This window comes from Tamandua tetradactyla, chromosome 1 (genome assembly GCF_023851605.1).
Source record: "Tamandua tetradactyla isolate mTamTet1 chromosome 1, mTamTet1.pri, whole genome shotgun sequence".
NCBI lineage: Eukaryota > Metazoa > Chordata > Mammalia > Pilosa > Myrmecophagidae > Tamandua > Tamandua tetradactyla.
The window spans coordinates 151,607,712-151,628,653 of NC_135327.1; the positions used below are offsets into that span (position 1 = coordinate 151,607,712).

Genomic DNA, 20,942 nt, shown 5'->3' on the forward strand with positions numbered 1-20,942 from the left:
AGTTGTTTTTTGTTAAGTGAGTGGATGAATCCTGCCCCTTCCTTCATTTATCCAGCTCTTAGGCCATGGTCAGCAATACACTGATGACTTATTCAGTGGAAAAAAAGTAAGAAATAAAATAAAAATAAGAAACAAAGACAAGAAAATTAATATTAACCCCCAAAATTGACTGTGAGTTAACTTTCTTTCTGAAAAGGTGACTGCCCTTTGTCAAATGCCAGATATCTTATTAACCTAGTTACCTGTTACTAACTGTTCAGTAGCCTGCATAAGGCGACAGGCCCAACCTTCATGGTTGACTTAGGGCTCATGACACAAATGACTTAGTTTGAGACCTTGAGTTCAGAGCAGTGGATCTTACAAACCTCACCTCTTAAAGATACTGTAGGTAATGTTAGAAAAAGAAATGGCATGGATGAAAAAGAATGTTTGCCCCATTATATTAGTTTGTTAAGCTGCCGGGATGCAATATACCAGAAATGGAATAGCTTTTAAAAGGGTAGTTTAGTAAGTTACAAATTTATAGTTCTAAGCCTATGAAAATGTCCGTACTAAGGCATCCAGGGAAAGATACCTAATTCAAGAAAGGCCATTGGGTCTGGAAAACCTCTGTCAGCTGGGAAGTCACGGGGCTGACATCTCCTGGTCCCTTGCTCCTGGGCTCCATTGCTTTCAGTCTCTGTTCCTGTGGGGGTTCCTCACTTGGCATCTGTGGGCCTTCATTTACCTCCTCTGGGCAGAGCTCTGGGCCCTGACCTGCTCAGCATCTCCTGGGAAGGCACATGGCGACATCCGCCGGGCCCTGCATCTCTAAACATCTGGGTGTCACGTCAGCTCTGTCAGCTCTTAAAGCAACTGCCCTCCAGTCGTCTGTATCTGCTCTGCTTTGAGCTCTCTCCAAAATGTTTCCTCTTTTAAAGGACTCCAGAAAACTAATCAAGACCCACCTTGAATGGGCGGAATCACATCTCCAGCTAATCAAAAGGTCACACCCACAGTTGGGCATGCCACATCTCCATGGAGGTAATCTAATCAAAAGTGTACATCCTACAGTGTTGAATTGGGATTAAAAGAAACAACTGCCCCCACAAGATTAGATCGAGATTAAAATATGGCTTTTCTAGGGTACATAATAGCTCTAACCAGTACACCCATATGTCTAGAAATGAGTATTCATCTCTTTGTTCTCAAGAGGCTGAATTATGACACATAATTGTACAGTGAACAAATGATAGATATGAATCAACACTGAAAACTGCCACCTGGGCCACCCTGCACATTCTGTGTCAGTCCATTGTGAGAGCTATTGTCTTTGCACATGAAAAATCGTCAGAGACAGAAGAGCTTGCAGGTGCAACAGGAAGCATATGAAAAGATTGGCCTGGCTTTGTTTGTAGCTTCAAAATATGCCATTCCTTAGTGTGATGACTCTCAGCTATAGGTCACAATTGGGCCTTAGAACCTTAACCCAGTGTATTGGAGCCTTCCTTCTTCAAGTACCCCAGAATTGCTGCCACTGGCCAGTGTCCAAGAAGGCTTGAACAGCTGCCCTGAAAGGGTTTCCCCCATCCGAGCTGGTAAATGAGGGAGTTTGAGCTGCTTTGCAATACTTCCTGCCTCTGGGTTGCAGAAGCTGTTTAAAATGATAAAAGTATCCTACTGTCTGGCACAATGTATTTTTCTTTTTGGAGAATGTAAATATATTAAGAATCCTTTTAATACAGGAGGTGAGAAATCATTCTTCCAATGGATGAGTTTCAGCTTTTCTTTTCTTTTTTTGTTAAATCTCTCAGACACTAAGGATTGTATCCTGGAGCCGCTTTCCCTGCCAGAAAGTCCAGGTGGCAGCATCACTTTAGAAGGTTGTCCATCTGTGCCTTGTGTTTTCTGTGAAGAACATTGTCCTGTGGCTGAGCAAGACAAACTTCTAAAGCACATGATTATCGAGCATAAGATGGTTATAGCTGATGTCAAGTTGATTGCTGATTTCCAAAGGTAAATTTCTTTTTTGCCCATAAAAGAATTAAATATATCATTCCTTAGAGGAATAAATATGTAAAATATTTCCTTTTTCAGGTTTCTCCTCAAACTTTTTTTAAAAACTTTGCACTCTTGTCTCCATAAGTGTGTAAGTTATGTTTGAGAATGTCACATACTGATACATTTTATGCAAATTCTGGCAACACAGCAACTTCCTAACAGCAGATAATATTCTGTTTGCCACATTTCATGAGATTGTTGACATTATTGATCTTATCAAATTGCTGTCCTTTTCATTTTTAAGGCCATAGACATTCTCCAATTGAGAGGATACTTCCAGAAAGCCCAAAATAGACTTGGTAAAGGCCATTCAAGGGACGATGTTTAGCAACAGGATCCGTGGAGCCATTTAAGCCAAAGGGTATTGCCCAAATAACTCTCAATTTTAGTGCTGTGATAGGGTCAGAAACCAGACAAAATTGAATCATTCAACAAGCTACAAGGATGTATGAGTAGAAAACTATTGAGTCAGTGGCAGAGGTGCTGAGAGTAAGAGGAAGGAAGAGAAAAAGCAGATACACATAAGCATTTGAGGAACTGCTAACATTAGGCACATGTTTGAAATGTTCTTTTTATATGGCACCTGACCTATACAACCAGGATCCAAAGTGAGCTGGACTCCAACTTATGCTCATACGACGACAAATAGCATAGGCAAATATTCCTTCTTTTCTAATTCATAATTTCTGGAAGTGGCTGTCCAAGAGATATGCCTTCCCTTAAGCAGGTGTAATGGAGGCATTATGTTTATATCATCGATTGAAACTTGGAAAGCATTTTCCAATAAAAGCAACACCATGGTGGCTACTGGCTTAGAGAGCTACAAAAGTATACATTTTGGTATTTCTGGTTAGGTCCCATTTTGAAGTGTTCTGTCCTAATTTCCCTACAAAATATTAGAGTAGCCCAGATATTGTAAGGTCCCTATATCTAAACTCTATGTGTCCCAGACCATATCATTCTTCACAGGCAACTTCATTCTTACGATAGGTGTTGCAGAGCAGCAAGCTGTAGTTTTTAAAAGTGGACTATTAATCCAGGCAGGCCTAGGGTTGCACACAGGCGTGTTACTTCCTATCATATGACCTATAGCAAGCCACTTAATCACCCTAAGCATCAGTTCCTCACCTGTGAAGTGGGGTTATACTGATTTTCCTAAGGTTGTTGATGATTATATAAAAGAAATTAAGTATAGCACCTGCTAGTGCCTGAGACATCTGATGTACCTAATGAATGGTAGCCAAAATTTTAATTACATTTTGATTACCACAGATATATTTGACATCTTAGTTTTCTACAGCTATAGCTTGAGTTTTCAGTAGGCATTTATACTGGCCTGAAAGTCCTGTGATTGACAGATATAAAATTTAACTTTTGAGAAAACTTCAAGATTCTAAATAATCTAAACTTTTGGAAAGACAGTGTATTTTTAAATTGAAATAATGCACTAGGAATAATATAGGCTATTCCATTCTCTAGACCTAGTCTTTATCCTTTATCCCTTTCTTGGTTGCCTAGCACCGATATTGAATATCTTTGTGTTCCTTCTATGTCAGGGTCCCTTATATATATACACATGCACATGGTCTTGTATGTATACTGTGATATTCTAGGAGATTTCTCTTAGATTATACCTAGATATATGTAGTTGATTTCATTTTTGGCATTTATTAGGGTAAAGATCTTCTAATTCTTCTCTGACTCAAATAATCTTTGATTGGTAGGACTATTAGATGAGTTATTCTTTTATAAGTTTTTTATTATTCAACTATTCTATGATATGAAAGTATTTTATCATATAAATACAAATTCCCCTCAGGAATTGCAGAAAATATGCTTCCATGCAGGAGACCTGGGTTCGATTCCCAGACCATGCACCTAAAAAAACACAAAATGAAAAAATGAATTGCAGAAAATATGATCATCTACCACTGATAATTGAGTAGTGTTAAAATTTTTCTTTTTCATTTGCACCTAAAATCCATAAGGAATGCCCCAGAGTTTATATTATTCTCCTTTGTATTTATGTATGATAGTAGTTATATTTGTACTAGTCAATCTCAGTTTTTATCATTGATGTTGATCTCATTGATAATGTGGGCAACAAAATAACACAAAGTATTTCCTTAATGTGTGGTCCTAGAAGTAAAGAATTGAATATTGGGATCAATCACCCTCTAAATGCAGCTATATAATTTCATGTATGCATATATGCTTTATTAAAAAGAAAAGCTATAAGTGCTTTCTAAAGTGTGTAGTTAACATGTACTTTAGATTTGGAAACCTAGATTTTCTGTGTCTACTGTTCTCCTAATTCAGTAAAACTTCTCCTAATTCAATAAAAAATCTCACAGTGTAAAGATGTGATTAATTCAAATTGAAAAGAAATATATCTGAGTGAACACTGTTGCTTTTAAATACCTTTTTAAATATCTAGTCTCAAGATGGTACCCACCTGCAATTTAGGGAAACTAAAAATTCTTCTCTGCAATTTGAGTTTCAATATTTGAGATCAGAGTTAAGTTGAAATCTTCTCAACATTATATGATTTTTTCCTAATTTAAGAAGAAGAGTTTTTTTTTAATATTACATCTTCTAGCAGGCTGCTTCTCATAGAGGCTGAAAGGTTTGCTTCTTTTAACTAATTTTAGCATTTTTATAAAAATTTAAAAAACAATGGGTTGGGCAAAGAGAAGGGAACAAGAGGTTCAATTGGCATGAATAAATTCACTCAAAACTTTTTTTTAGGTTGAGCAGTTTTTACATACTTAATTATTCAATAAAAGCTGTTGCTTCCAAATATAAGAAAGATGGTAAATAATAGATAAGAGGTAGACTTACCTAGTACTTTACAAGTAAGCTGTAAGTTTTTACTTTAAATATATTTGTTACTTTCTTTATTGAAACAAAGTAACAGTGAAATCTCCTGTCGTAGTGGAATAATATAAAAATGAAAATCTTTCTTTTGAGTCCATATAAGCTAGTCATTTATACTAAGCTATTTCCTAGCTTTATTCAGTAGATAAAATTGTTCCAGAAGAAAAATGTTAAAAGCTGTTTAATACTTACTTGCCCCTTTGTATATTAAATTCTATTCACTCAATGCTACTTAATTAACAACTGTATCTCAATTCTCTCTGCTATGCCTCTGTCAGTAATCACACCAGTGATCCTTTGTGGTACAATTCTAAGACATGATTTGCAGTTCTGAGGAAAGTATTTCCTGGTGACCTCATAATTACTTTTATGGCTTTTTAATAAAGTAATATGTGTTGATAGCTGTCATCCAAAAAAAGAATTCATACTTTGTATTTTTTCGTAGTAACCTTTATATATTGAGTAGCTACAACTGTAGCTTTGAATAAACTAGAGAATTTGGGAAGAAATGAAGAAGTAAAGTACTAAAAGAACCTTTAACTTTGAAAAAAAAACATGTAAGCACAGGTGGGGAAAAATGTATTAAAAATGCATGTATTGGTGTGACAGTGGCTCAGTGGAAAAATTCTTGCCTGCCATGTTGGAGACCCGGGTTCAATTCCTGATGTCTGCCCATGCTAAAAAAAAAGAAAAGGGGGGGACGTCCGGAGAAGATGGCGGCTCAGTAAGACGCGCGGATCTTAGTTCCTCCCCCAGAACAGCTACTAGGGGAGTAGAAACGATACAGAACAGCTCCCGGAGCCACGACAGAGATCAAAAAGACAGCGTACCCCATCCTGGAACGGCTGACTAGCTGAGAGAACCCACTCCAGTGAGATCGCCAAGGGGCGCGGGCTTCCCCGGGCCGGGGCGGCAAGCGGCCGGAGTCCTTCCCTTCCTCCTTCCCAGGTGAGCTGGGACAATTGGACAGGCGGTCCCCTCAAGCCGCGGCGGCTGGCGCGCCCCCCAGGCGTGGCCCCCCCGGACCAACTGGGAGAATTGGATCAGAGATCCCCAAGCCGCGTGGAACGGTGACCGGGGTCCCTTCCAAACACGTGGCTTCCCAGTCCAACTGGGAACGGTGCACTCCCCCAGGCCGCGGCGGCTGACGCCCTCCCACCACGCTTGGCGCCCCGGGCCGACTAGGAAATTCGGACGGGTGCTCTCCCAGGCTGTGGCGGCCGGCGACCCTCCCTGCGTTCGGATCCCCGGGCGAGCTGGCACTCTTCCAAGCCACTTTTGCTGGCGAACCTCCCCCAGGGCGAGAGTTTTCCAAAGTTAAAGGACCCACAACAGCTTTTACTGGTGGGACCCACAGACAAACGTGTGCCACGAGCACCACCTACTGGACAGGATAAGAAAAACAGAACCCAGAGATTTCACAGAAAAATCTTTCAACCTGTTGGGTCCAACACCCAGGGAAATCTGACTAAATGCCCAGACGCCAGGAGAAGATAATGGATCATGCTCAGAAAATTGAAAATATGACTGACTCAAAAGAACAAACCAATAGTTCAAATGAGATACAGGATCTGAGACAACTAATGCTGAATACACGAACAGAAATGGAAAACCTCTTCAAAAACGAAACCAATAAACTGAGGGAGGACATGAAGAAGACATGGGCTGAACAAAAAGAAGAAATAGAAAAACTGAAAAATCAAATCACAGAACTTATGAAAGTGAAGGGTAAAGTAGAAAAGATGGAAAAAACAATGGATACATACAATGATAGATTTAAAGAGACAGAAGATAGAATTAGTGATTTGGAGGATGGAACATCTGAATTGCAAAAAGAAACAGAAACTACAGGGAAAAGAATGGAAAAATTTGAACAGGGGATCAGGGAACTGAAGGACAATTTGAACCGCACAAATATACGTGTTGTGGGTGTCCCAGAAGGAGAAGAGAAGGGAAAAGGAGGATAAAAACTAATGGAAGAAATTGTCACTGAAAATTTCCCAACTCTTATGAAAGACCTAAAATTACAGATCCAAGAATTGCAGCGCACCCCAAAGAGAATAGACCCAAAGAGGTATTCTCCAAGACACTTACTAGTTAGAATGTCAGAGGTCAAAGGGAAAGAGAGGATCTTGAAAGCAGCAAGAGAAAAACAATCCATCACATACAAGGGAAACCCAATAGGACTATGTGTAGATTTCTCAGCAGAAACCATGGAAGCTAGAAGACAGTGGGATGATATATTTAAATTACTAAAAGAGAAAAACTGCCAACCAACACTCCTATATCCAGCAAAATTATCCTTCAAAAATGAGGGAGAAATTAAAACATTCTCAGACAAAAAGTCACTGAGAGAATTTGTGACCAAGAGACCAGCTCTGCAAGAAATACTAAAGGGAGCACTAGAGTCAGATACGAAAAGACAGAAGAGAAAGGTATGGAGAAGAGTGTAGAAAGAAGGAAATTCAGATATGATATATATAATACAAAAGGCAAAATGGTAGAGGAAAATATTATCCAAACAGTAATAACACTAAATGTTAATGGACTGAATTCCCCAATCAAAAGACATAGACTCGCAGAATGGATTAAAAAACAGGATCCTTCTATATGCTGTCTACAGGAAGCACATCTTAGACCCAAAGATAAACATAGATTGAAAGTGAAAGGTTGGGAAAAGATATTTCATGCAAATAACAACCAGAAAAGAGCAGGAGTAGCTATACTAATATCCAACAAATTGGACTTCAAATGTAAAACAGTTAAAAGAGACAAAGAAGGATACTATCTACTAATAAAAGGAACAATTAAACAAGAAGACATACAATCATAAATATTTATGCACCGAACCAGAATGCCCAAAAATACATGAGGAATACACTGCAAACACTGAAAAGGGAAATAGACACATATACCATAATAGTTGGAGACTTCAATTCACCACTCTCATCAATGGACAGAACATCTAGGCAGAGGATCAATAAAGAAATAGAGAATCTGAATATTACTATAAATGAGCTAGACTTAACAGACATTTATAGGACATTACATCCCACAACAGCAGGATACACCTTTTTCTCAAGTGCTCATGGATCATTCTCAAAGATAGACCATATGCTGGGTCACAAAGCAAGTCTTAACAAATTTAAAAAGATTGAAATCATACACAACACTTTCTCGGATCATAAAGGAATGAAGTTGGAAATCGATGATAGGCAGAGTGCCAGAAAATTCACAAATACATGGAGGCTCAACAACACACTCTTAAACAACGAGTGGGTCAAAGAAGAAATTGCAAGAGAAATTAGGAAATACCTCGAGGCGAATGAAAACGAAAACACAACGTATCAAAACTTATGGGACGCAGCAAAGGCAGTGCTAAGAGGGAAATTTATTGCCCTAAATGCCTATATCAGAAAAGAAAAAAAGGCAAAAATGCAGGAATTAACTGTCCACTTGGAAGAAGTGGAGAAAGAACAGCAAACGAATCCCAAAGCAAGCAAAAGGAAAGAAATAACAAAGATCAGAGCAGAAATAAATGAAACTGAAAACATGAAAACAATAGAGAAAATCAATAAGACCAGAAGTTGGTTCTATGAGAAAATCAATAAGATTGATGGGTCCTTAGCAAGACTGACAAAAAGAAGAAGAGAGAGAATGCAAATAAATAAGATCAAAAATGGAAGAGGAGACATAACTACTGACCTCACAGAAATAAAGGAGGTAATAACAGGATACTATGAACAACTTTACGCTAATAAATACAACAATTTAGATGAAATGGATGGGTTCCTGGAAAGGCATGAACAATCAACTTTGACTCAAGAAGAAATAGATGACCTCAACAAACCAATCACAAGTAAAGAAATTGAATCAGTCATTCAAAAGCTTCCTAAAAAGAAAAGTCCAGGACCAGACGGCTTCACATCTGAATTCTATCAAACATTCCAGAAAGAATTAGTACCAACTCTCCTCAAACTCTTCAAAAAAATCAAAGCGGAGGGAAAACTACTTAATTCATTCTATGAAGCCAACATCACCCTCATACCAAAACCAGGTAAAGATATTACAAAAAAAGAAAACTACAGACCAATCTCTCTAATGAACATAGATGCAAAAATCCTCAATAAAATTCTAGCAAATCGTATCCAACAACACATTAAAAGAATTATACATCATGACCAAGTAGGATTCATCCCAGGTATGCAAGGATGGTTCAACATAAGAAAATCAATTAATGTAATACACCATATCAACAAATCAAAGCAGAGAAATCACATGATCATCTCAATTGATGCAGAGAAGGCATTTGACAAGATTCAGCATCCTTTCCTGTTGAAAACAGTTCAAAGGATAGGAATACAAGGGAACTTCCTTAAAATGATAGAGGGAATATATGAAAAACCCACAGCTAATATCATCCTCAATGGGGAAAAATTGAAAACTTTCCCCCTAAGATCAGGAACAAGACAAGGATGTCCATTATCACCACTATTATTCAACATTGTGTTGGAGGTTCTAGCCAGGGCAATTAGACAAGAAAAAGAAATACAAGGCATCAAAATTGGAAAGGAAGAAGTAAAACTATCACTGTTTGCAGACGATATGATACTATACGTTGAAAACCCGGAAAAATCCACAACAAAACTACTAGAGCTAATAAATGAGTACAGAAATGTAGCAGGTTACAAGATCAACATTCAAAAATCTGTATCATTTCTATACACTAGTAATGAACAAGCTGAGGGGGAAATCAAGAAACGAATCCCATTTACAATTGCAACTAAAAGAATAAAATACCTAGGAATAAATTTAACTAAAGAGACAAAAAGCCTATACAAAGAAAACTACAAAAAACTGCTAAAAGAAATCACAGAAGACCTAAATAGATGGAAGGGCATGCCGTGTTCATGAATTGGAAGACTAAATATAGTTAAGATGTCAATCCTACCTAAATTGATTTACAGATTCAATGCAATACCAATCAAAATCCCAACAACTTATTTTTCAGAAATAGAAAAACCAATAAGCAAATTTATCTGGAAGGGCAGGGTGCCCCGAATTGCTAAAAACATCTTGAGGAAAAAAACCGAAACTGGAGGTCTCGCGCTGCCTGACTTTAAGGCATATTATGAAGCCACAGTGGTCAAAACAGCATGGTATTGGCATAAAGATAGATATATCGACCAATGGAATCGAATAGAGTGCTCAGATATAGACCCTCTCATCTATGGACATTTGATCTTTGATAAGGCAGTCAAGCCAACTCACCTGGGACAGAACAGTCTCTTCAATAAATGGTGCCTAGAGAACTGGATATCCATATGCAAAAGAATGAAAGAAGACCCATCTCTCACACCCTATACAAAAGTTAACTCAAAATGGATCAAAGATCTAAACATTAGGTCTAAGACCATAAAACAGTTAGAGGAAATGTAGGGAGATATCTTATGAAACTTACAATTGGAGGCGGTTTTATGGACCTTAAACCTAAAGCAAGAGCACTGAAGAAGGAAATAAATAAATGGGAGCTCCTCAAAATTAAACACTTTTTTGCATCAAAGAGCTTCATCAAGAAAGTAGAAAAACAGCCTACACAATGGGAGACAATGTTTGGAAATGACATATCAGATAAAGGTCTAGTATCCAGAATTTATGAAGAGATTGTCCAACTCAACAACAAAAAGACAGCCAACCCAATTACAAAATGGGAAAAAGACTTGAACAGACACCTCTCAGAAGAGGAAATACAAATGGCCAAAAGGCACATGAAGAGATGCTCAATGTCCCTGACCATTAGAGAAATGCAAATCAAAACCACAATGAGATACCATCTCACACCCACCAGAATGGCCATTATCAACAAAACAGAAAATGACAAGTGCTGGAGAGGATGCGGAGAAAGAGGCACACTTATCCACTGTTGGTGGGAATGTCAAATGGTGCAACCACTGTGGAAGGCAGTTTGGCGGTTCCTCAAAAAGCTGAATGTAGAATTGCCGTATGACCCAGCAATATCATTGCTAGGTATCTACTCAGAGGACTTAAGGGCAAAGACACAAACGGACATTTGCACACCAATGTTTATAGCAGCGTTATTTACAATTGCAAAGAGATGGATACAGCCAAAATGTCCATCAACAGACGAGTGGCTAAACAAACTGTGGTATATACATACGATGGAATATTATGCAGCTTTAAGACAGAATAAACTTATGAAGCATGTAATAACATGGATGGACCTAGAGAACATTATGCTGAGTGAGTCTAGTCAAAAACTAAAGGACAAATACTGTATGGTCCCACTGATGTGAACCGACATTCGAGAATAAACTTGGAATATGTCATTGGTAACAGAGTCCAGCAGGAGTTAGAAATAGGGTAAGATAATGGGTGATTGGAGCTGAAGGGATACAGACTGTGCAGCAGGACTAGATACAAAAACTCAAAAATGGACAGCACAATAATAGCTAATTGCAAAGTAATCATGTTAAAACACTGAATGAAGCTGCATCTGAGATATAGGTGTTTTTTTTGTCTGTCTGTTTGTCTTTTTTTTTGTACTATTATTATTATTTTTATTTTTTTCTCTATATTAACATTCTATATCTTTTCTGTTGTTTTGTTAATTCTTCTAAATCGATGCAAATGTACTAAGAAATGATGATCATGCATCTATATGATGATATTAAGAATTACTGATTGCATATGTAGAATGGAATGATTTCTAAATGTTGGGTTAATTTCTTTTTCTTTCTTTAATTAATAAAAAAAAAAGAAAGAGAGAAGCATGTATTAAAGATCTGCCATCTTTAAGCTTTCTCTGAATTGAATACAGTTTTTCTGAATGCCTGTGCCAACCACATGGAAATAATGTGCATAGACACCTCTAACTCTGATTATAAACTTAAAAAACACTAAGTTAAGCACTAAGTTCTGGTTATGTGTTTAACCAGAATCACGTTGACTCAGATTTGGATTTAGCCTAATGTATGTTGCAATTCAGGTCTGTTTAGATACTATACTACAGTAAGATATGATAGACTTGTATATATTTAAAGTGTGTAGTGGTTTATGGTTATGCTTTGCTTTTGTAACAGATTATTTATATCCTTGCCTTTGTTTCCACCCCACCTTTGTTAAGAAAAGAACTCTGAAATGGCAGCTTTGTTCCTTTTGGAGCAATTTGAGCAGGAAATCAAGAAAAAAATCCATTTGCAATAGCAACCAAAAGAATCAAATATTTAGGAATAAATTTAACTCAAGACACAAAAGATGTATACACAGAAAAGTACAAGAAATTGCTAAAAGAAATCATGGAAGACCTAAATAAATGCAAGAGCATACCGTATTCATAGATGAGAAGACTAAATATAGTTAAGATGTCAGTTCTACCCAAATTGATTTATAGATTCAATGCAATAAAATACAACAAAATCCCAACAACTTACCTCACAGAAATGGAAAAATTAATAACCAAATTTACTCTGAAGGGCGAGGTGTCATGAATAAATAAAAATATTTTGAGAAAGAAAAATGAAGTAGGAGGTCTCACACTATCTGACTTGAAAGCATATAGTAACTTACAAAGCTACAGTGGTCAAAACAGCATGGAACTGGCGTAAAGATAGATATACTGACCATGGAATAAAATTGAGTGTTCAGAAATAGGCCCTCTCATCTACAAACAATGGATCTTTGATAAGACAGTTAAGCAAACCCACCTGGGACAGAGCAGCCTCATCAGTAAATGATGTTTGGAGAACTGGATATCCATATGCAAAAGAATGAAAGAGGATCCATATATCACGCCTTATACAAAAATTAACTCAAAATGGTTCAAAGACCTAAACATTAGAGCTAAGACCATAAAGCTTTTAGAAGAAAATGTAGGGAAATATCTTATAAATCTTATGATAGGAGGTGGTTTCCTGACCTTACACCCAAAGCATGAGCATTGAAAGTATTGCATCAAAGAACTATGTCAAGAAGTAAAAAGGCAGCCTACACAATGGAAGACAATTTTTGGAAATCAGATGTCAGATAAGGGTTTAATATCCAGAATACATAAAAAAAATTCTACAACTCAACAACAAAAAGAAAAGCCAATTAAAAATGGTCAAAAGATATGAACAGATACTTTTCAGTAGAGGAAATACAAATGGCTGAAAGGCATATGAAAAGAGCTCAACTTCACTGGGCATTAGGGAAATGCAAGTCAAAATCACAATGAGATATCATCTCATAGCAGTTAAATGACCATTATAAAAAATGAAACAGGAAAGAACAAATGCTGGAGAGGATGTGGAGAAAGAGGCACACTTATCTACTGTTGGTGGGAATGTAAAATGGTGCAACTGCTCTGGAATGCAGTTTGGCAGTTCTTAAGAAGCTAAATATAGAAATGCCATATGATCTAGCAATCCCGTTAGTAGATATAAATTCAGAGGAACTGAAGGCAAGGACACAAACAAACATTTTCACACTTTTGTTTGTAGCAGCAGCATTACGATTGCCAAAAGATGGAACTATCCCAAATGTCCATCAATAGACAAATGGCTAAAGAAGCTGTGGTATATACATATAATGGAATATCACACAGTTTGTAAGACAGAATGTGATCATGAAGCATGAAAATATCATGTACCTGCATTATGATACATAGTACTGACTTTGCTATATCAGACCTGTTTTTTTTCTTTTTAAAATATTATTAAACATATCAACATACAAACACAGACATTCTTACCATATGATCATTCCATTCTACATATATAATCAGTAACTCACAGTATCATCACATAGTTATATATTCATCATCATAATCATTTCTTAGAACATTTGTATCAATTCAGGAAAAGAAATGAGAAAACAGAAAAAAAATTCATACATACCATACCTTTTACCCCTCCCCTTTCATTAATCACTAGCATTTCAATCTACTAAATTTATTTGAACATTTATTCCCATTATTTATTTATTTTTAATCCATATGTTTTACTTGTCTTTCAACAAAGTAGATAAAAGGAGCATCAAACACATGGTTTTCACAATCACACAGTCACATTGCAAAAGCTTTGTCATTGTACAAACATCTTCAAGAAACATGACTACTGAAACACAGCTCTACATTTTCAGGCAGTTCTCTCTAACCTCTCCATTGCACCTTAACTAAAAAGGTGATATCTATATTATGCGTCAGGATAACCTCTCAACTCTGTTTGGAATTTCTCCACCATTGACACTATTTTGTCTCATTTTGCTCTTCCCCTTTTTGCAGACCTGTTTTTAATGGCATTATTCTAGAATTTTTTCTTCCCAGAGGATGATTGAGAAGCTAATAAAAAATAGTGCCAGTTACCGTAACAGTAATAATACTTGCTGTTTTTGGGCTTCTTGGTTTTTACTTTTTTCCTTTTTTTTTTTTTTTAATGGAGTGTGCTGGATATTTCTGTAGTTTTCAGATGACTGCAGAACCTGGAAAAGCTGTTGCTGCTATTGATGCATAATATACCATTATTGGTCTATTTATATACATATGTACATATACATAGATGTAGTTTGAACTTTTTGAAACTTTAGCTATGCTATCAACTTAGGCAAAAGTATCCCAGTTGAGGGCGGGCCATGGTGGCTCAGCAGGCAAGAGTGCTTGCCTGCCATGCCAGAGGACCCAGGTTCGATTCCCAGTGCCTGCCCATGTTAAAAAAAAAGAAAGTATCCCAGTTGTACTGTGTTAAGTTGACATTGTACAGAAATTAACAGCCATATTGGTTTAGAAATGTTTAATTTATTTCCATTGTAGATGGTTAATGCCCTATATTAAATACATATGGGCTTATCTACATGGGTCTGATTACAGAAACTAATCAAGTATTTCTCTAAATAACGGGGAAAAAAAGAGTAGCCATGTAGGATATTAAGGAGTAGAGAGTACTGAAGCTGACACAGGGTAGCTAAGAAAATAATGCCTGTATAGACTGATCTGATAGGCACTTGCCTTCTGCTTCTCATATTTCTAACATTGAAGCCAATAAGCTGGCCATAGAAACAGGATGCATCATTTATAGTATTTGCGGTTTGTCTACACTGAGCCTGAGATGTGTTGTTTTCAGATCTTTTAGAAAAGTTCCAGTGCTGTTCTATAAAGAAAGCGTTCTCTCCCTGTTATTAATGCAGAACAGTGAGAGCCAACAGTCTTGGTCCTTTCTGGACAGGCATCCACAGCACCACAGAACTTTTACCCAACCTTGCCATAGAAACAGACGGGTCAGAGAAATACTAAAAATGGTAACTTACCTTTGTAGGGCTATGGAGAATAGGTCACCAAAGAGCACCATCTGCTGGGAAGGCTTGGAAAGTGCAGTCTGAAAGTGCTTTCCTGTCCCTTCCGAACGGCCCTGTACCCACTGCGTGGGACTGTGGCTCTGGTTGGCTATGAAGCACTGATGAACCAAGTGCCAAAGGAAACCTTCAACATGAACCCAATCAACAACAAATTCTTAGACGAGAGGGAAATCAACTTTCAAAATTAAGATAATCAGATGAAGAAATCAGCAAAAATTACAAGACACATTAAAAAACAAGAAGATATGGTCAAGCCAAATGATCAAAAAATATCAGAGAAGATACAGAATTTGAAACAACTAATCAAATATATAAAAACAAATCTAAATAATTCCAACAAGATATAGAGATAAAGGATGTATGAAGATACTGCCGGAGTATAAAAAGAATCTGAAAGAATATTGTGCTGATTTGAATCTGCTGTGTACCCTAGAAAAGCTTTGTCATTTAATCCTCATTCAGTGTTGCTGGGTGGGATCTTTTTTATTGTTCCCATGGAGCTGTGTCTCCCCCCATTCAAGGTGGGGTCACTTACTGGAGCCCTTTAAGAGGGAACCATTTTGGAAAAAGCTTGGGAGCCACAAGAACCATCAGAGCCAACAGAATGGGCAGAGCCCTGGAAAAGCTGTTGAAGATTCCTGGAGAGAAGCCAGTAAACATCACCATGTGCCTTTGCAGCTGGGAGAGAAACCCTGAACATCATCAGCCTTCTTTAATCAAGATGTCTTTTCTTGGATGATTGTTCATTTTTATAGCCTTACTTTAATTTGGACATTACAGCCTTAGAACTGTAAATTTGCAACTTAATACATTCCCCTTTTTAAAAAGCCGTTCTCTTTCTGTTTTGTTTTGTTTTTTGCATTCTAGCAGCTTTTGGAAGCTAGAACTGATTTTGGTACCAGAGAAGTGGGGTACTGCTCTGGTTTGCAAATGCCAAGCAGGTTTGAGCGGCTTTTGGAATGGATAAGGGGAAAATTCAGGGAGAGTTGTGAGAAGCTCAATACAGAAAGCCTAGAATGCTTTGAAAAGACTGTTGGTAAAAAATGTGGACTCTGGGCGGGCCACGGTGGCTCAGCAGGCAATGACGCTTGCCTGCCATGCCAGAGGACCTGGGTTCTATATCCGGTGCCTGCCCATGTAAAAAAAAAAATGTGGACTCTAAGGATACCTCTGAGGCTTTAGACAGAAATGAGGAATGTGTTATTGCAAATTGAAAGCAGGGCAACCCTTGTTTTAAAGTTGCAGGAAATTTATCAAACTGACTGCTGGCTTTAGTTGGAAGGCAGATTTTAAAAACCACAAACTTAGATATTTAGCAGAAGAGATTTCCAAATTAAATGTTTCTCCTTGCAAGCTATAGTGAAATGTGGCAGGAAAGAGAGAAGCTAAGAACTGAACTCTTGGGTATAAATAAACTAGAAATTGATGATCTGAAAAATTCTGGGCTTCCAGAGAGGGAGACCCCAGAGAATGGTGCCCCGCATGAGAATTTAACCAAACATGGAACCAGTCAGCCTTTTCAGAAAAAGCTAAGATTGGAGATAAAGTTATCCAAGAAGAATTTGTAGAATGTCCTTTTGTCTAATGGGCATGATCCCTGCCTATTGCATAAGAAACCAAAGAGAGTGTTATGGATTTGTATAAACAAAACTATTGCCAGCCTAGACTAAAAGGAAGAGAAAGGGGACAAACTGAAGGAAAAATAACTTCAGAGGCAGAACTATGGAAGCTAAGGACTGAAGTCAGGAAACTGTGGGCCAGGAGAGCAGACCCACCCAAGCACTTGGAGAGTGTGAGTTTGCCCCAAAGGCAGAGGGTGGGCCTTCCACCTTGTTGCAGTTGAAGAGTTATGCCACCTCAGGCCTTGGAGAGGGTGGAGCACATTCCTTGGAGCTGAGAACAAGGTTGTCTCCCAAGTGTCCTCCAAAGTTGCATTCGGAAAGAGGTGAGCTGCTGTGTAGGCCCTTGGAAAGGGTGGGACTGCCGCTTTCTAAAGCCCCAAAGATAAATGACTCTTAGACTTTAAAATCTAATGGTGTTTTCCCTGCAGGTTTTCACAGTTGTATGGGTCTGGTGACCCCTGTGTTCCTTCCAGTTTCTCCCTATGTAAATGGGAATATGTATCCTATGACTGTCCCTCCTTTTTTGTTGGCAGCAAATAACTTGTTCTGAGTTTTACAGGTGCAGAGCCAGAGGGCAATTTTGCCTAAGGACAGACCATGCCTATAGCTGACTTTGAGATTTTGTAGTTTGTGACTTTGTATTATATTTCTATTGTTACTGAAGTAGTTTAAGGCTTTCTGATATTGTGATAGAATGCATGCGTTTTGCATTTGGAAATAACATGTCTTTGGGGGATTCAAAGGGTAGAATGTAGGCAAGGGTGGCTCCATGGTAGAATTCTTGTCTGACAAGCAAGAGACCAGGTTTCAATTCCTGGAGCCTGCTCATGCCAAATATGAAAAGGGGTGGGGTGGGGGGGTGGGTAGAATGTACCAGTTTGAATCTATTGTGTACACCAGAAAAGTCATGCTCTTTAATCCTGATTCAGTATTGCTGGGTGGGAGCTTTTTGAAGCCATTGAAGATTCCTGGAGAGAAAGCTAGCAGACCTCGCCGTGTGCCTTTCCAGCTGAGAGAGAAACCTTGAATATCATCAGCCTTCTTGAACTAAAGTATCTTTCCCTGGATGCCTTAGATTGGACATTTTTACAGCCTTGCTTTAATTTGGACATTTTTATAGCCTTACAACTGAAAACTTGCAGCTTAATAAATTCTCCATTTTAAAAAGCCATTCCATTTATGTGTATTGCGTTCTTTGCAAATTAGAACAACTACATAGAAAAATAACAAATCTTATGGCAATTAAAGATAATATAGATGATATTTAAAATACGCTAGAGACATACAACAGCAGATCTGAAGAGGAAGAAGAACAAATTTGTAACTGGAAGACAGAGTAATCAAATATGAACCCACAATAGAGTGAAGGCAGAAAATTTTGAGCTGGGTCTCAGGGAAGTGATTGTGAAAAGCACACAAGTACACTCATTAAAGGTGTCTTAAAAGGAGAAGAGAAGGATGAAGGACCAGGAAGAATATTTAAAGACATGATGGCTGAAAATTTCTCAATCCTTATAAAAGACATAAATATGAAAATCCAAGAAGCCCACATACATATTCCAAACAGAATGAATCCACTCTAAGACACATACTAATCAGACAGATGCCACAGAGAAGGAGAGAATCCTGGAAGCATCAAGAGAAACGTGATTCACCACATACAGGGAAAGTCACATAAGGCTCAGCACTGACTTCTCATCAGACACCATGGAAGCAAGAAGGCAGTGGTACAATATATTTAAGATACTGTTCTAGTTGGCAAGCTGCCAGAATGCAGTATACAGAAACAGAACAGCAAGTTTACAGTTCTACAGCTTAAGGCACAAAAAAGGTTACCTTCACGCAAGAAAGGCTGATGAAGTTCAGGGTTTCTCTCTAAGCTGGAAGGGCACGTGGCAAAGTCTGATAGCTTTCTCTCCCGACTTCTTGTTTCATGAAGCTCCCCCAGGGGCGTTTTCCTTCTACATCTCCAAAGGTCTCTGGTTGTGTAGGCTCTGTTGGCACTAAAAAAGCTAAAGCTTTTTTCCAAAATGGTTCCCTCTTAAAGGACTCCAGTAAGCAGCACACTTTGAATGGGTGGAGACATCTCCATGGAAACCATCTAATTGAAAGTTACCACCCACAATTGGGTGGGTCACATCTCCATGGGAATAATCAAAAAGCTCCATCCAGCAATATTGAATGAGGATTAAATGACATGGCTTTTCTGGGGTGCACCACAGATTCAAACTGGCACAGATACTAAAAGAAAAATTGCCAGCCAAGAATTCTTTATGCAGCAAAGCTGACCTTCAAAAGTGAGGGAGAACATATCAGATGAGGGTTTAGTATCCAAGAGATTCTTCAACTCAACAACAAAAAGACAAACAACCCAGTTTTAAAATGGGCAAAAGACATGAATAGACACTTCTCAGAACAGGAAATACAAATGGCTAGAAGGCACATGAAAAGATGTTCAACTTCACTGGTTATTAGAGAAATACAAATCAAAACCACAATGAGCTATCATCTGACACCTACTAGAGTGGCCATGATCAAAAAATAAAAATGGAAAACGACACGTGTTGGAAAGGATGTGGAGAAGGAGGTACACTTATCTACTGTTGGTGGGAATGTAAAATGGTGCAATCACTCTGGAAGGCAGTTGGCTGGTTGGTTCCTTAGGAAGCTAAGTATGGAATTGCCGTGTGATTGAGCAATCCCATTACTAGGTATATTTTCACAGGACCTGAGGGCAAGGACACAAACAGACATTTGCACACCAATGTTTATAGCAGCATTATTTACAATTGCTAAGAGTTGGAAACAGCCCAAATGTCCATGAATGGATGAGTAGCAAAACAAGCTGTGCTATATACATATGATAGAATATTACACAGCTGTAAGACAGAATAAAGTCGTGAAGCATCTAACAGTGTGGATGAAACTTGAGGACATTATACTGAATGAAATCAGCCAGAAACAAAAGGGCTAATACTGTGTGGTCTCACTAATAAAAGTTAACATTAATGAGCAAACTTCGAGAATTGAAGTTAAGAGCGCAGGTTATCAGGAGATAGAAATAGGGTAGAGATTTGGCAGTTGGTGCAGATGGAATATAGATTGTGCAACCAGACTGACTGTAAAAATTCAGAAATGGATAGCCCAATACCTGACTATAGCACAATAATATAAATACTGAATGAAGCTGAATGTGCATATGATAGAGGGAGAAGGACTGGGGGCACTGTGAAACCAGAAGGGAAGATAGAGGATAAAGACTGAGATGGTATAATTTAGGAATACCTAAGTGGACAATGATGGTGATTAAATGTACAAATAAAAAAACATTTCTGCATGAGGGAGAACAAATGAATGTCAGTATTTCAGGGTGTTGAAAATAGGTGGTATATGGGAAAAAGTACAATCAGTGCAAGCTAGGATCTATAGTCAGCAGTAACATTGTAATATGCTCCCACTGAATGTAACAGAGGCATTATGCCAAAACTAAATGTCAGCAGGCAGGGGGCATGGATTCTTTGTGGATGAAAAAGAAACGTCTTCAAGATAGATTTTGGTGGCAAAGACATATCTATGCACTTAGGTTGGATTGTATGATGTGTGAATAAAACTTTAAAAATGAACAGAGAGAAATAAGTGCTAGAGAAAATATAGAGAAAGAGATGTACCTGAGAGGTGCAGCCCCTTGGAGGACAAGGTGGTGGTTCCAAGGAGGCTAGGGGTGGGGTTGCCATATGATCCTGAAACCTGATTGCTCATTATATACCTGGAAGAACTGAGTGTGGGGACAGGAATGGACATTTGTACACTGGCAGCAGTGTTCAGAACCCACAATGGATGAAGGTGGCCTAAGAGTGCAACAACTGAGGAATAGAAGGGGGAGCTATGGTGTATACATACAACGGACTACTGAGCAGCTGCAAGAAGGAATGAAGTTGAGGCACGCAACTAGGTGAATGAACTTTAAGGACTCTATGTTAAATGAAATGTCAAAAAAAAAAAAAAGACAAATATTAGTATATCTCACTCATATGAACTATAATATAAAAACTTGGT

At 38.0% G+C, this 20,942-nt stretch overlaps 1 protein-coding gene across 3 annotated transcripts in view; it reads left to right on the forward strand.

Moving 5' to 3' along the window:
• Positions 1 to 20,942, forward strand: part of ZNF277 (zinc finger protein 277) — a 143,882-nt gene that overhangs the window by 68,113 nt on the left and 54,827 nt on the right. For 2 of the 3 annotated variants that reach the window (XM_077170180.1, XM_077170351.1), the window contains exons 2-3: positions 921 to 1,023; positions 1,794 to 1,995. In XM_077170180.1, coding sequence (XP_077026295.1) covers positions 921 to 1,023; positions 1,794 to 1,995 — 305 coding nt within the window. The remainder of the gene's footprint in view (positions 1 to 920; positions 1,024 to 1,793; positions 1,996 to 20,942) is intronic. The other variant, XM_077170267.1, reaches the window with a different exon arrangement.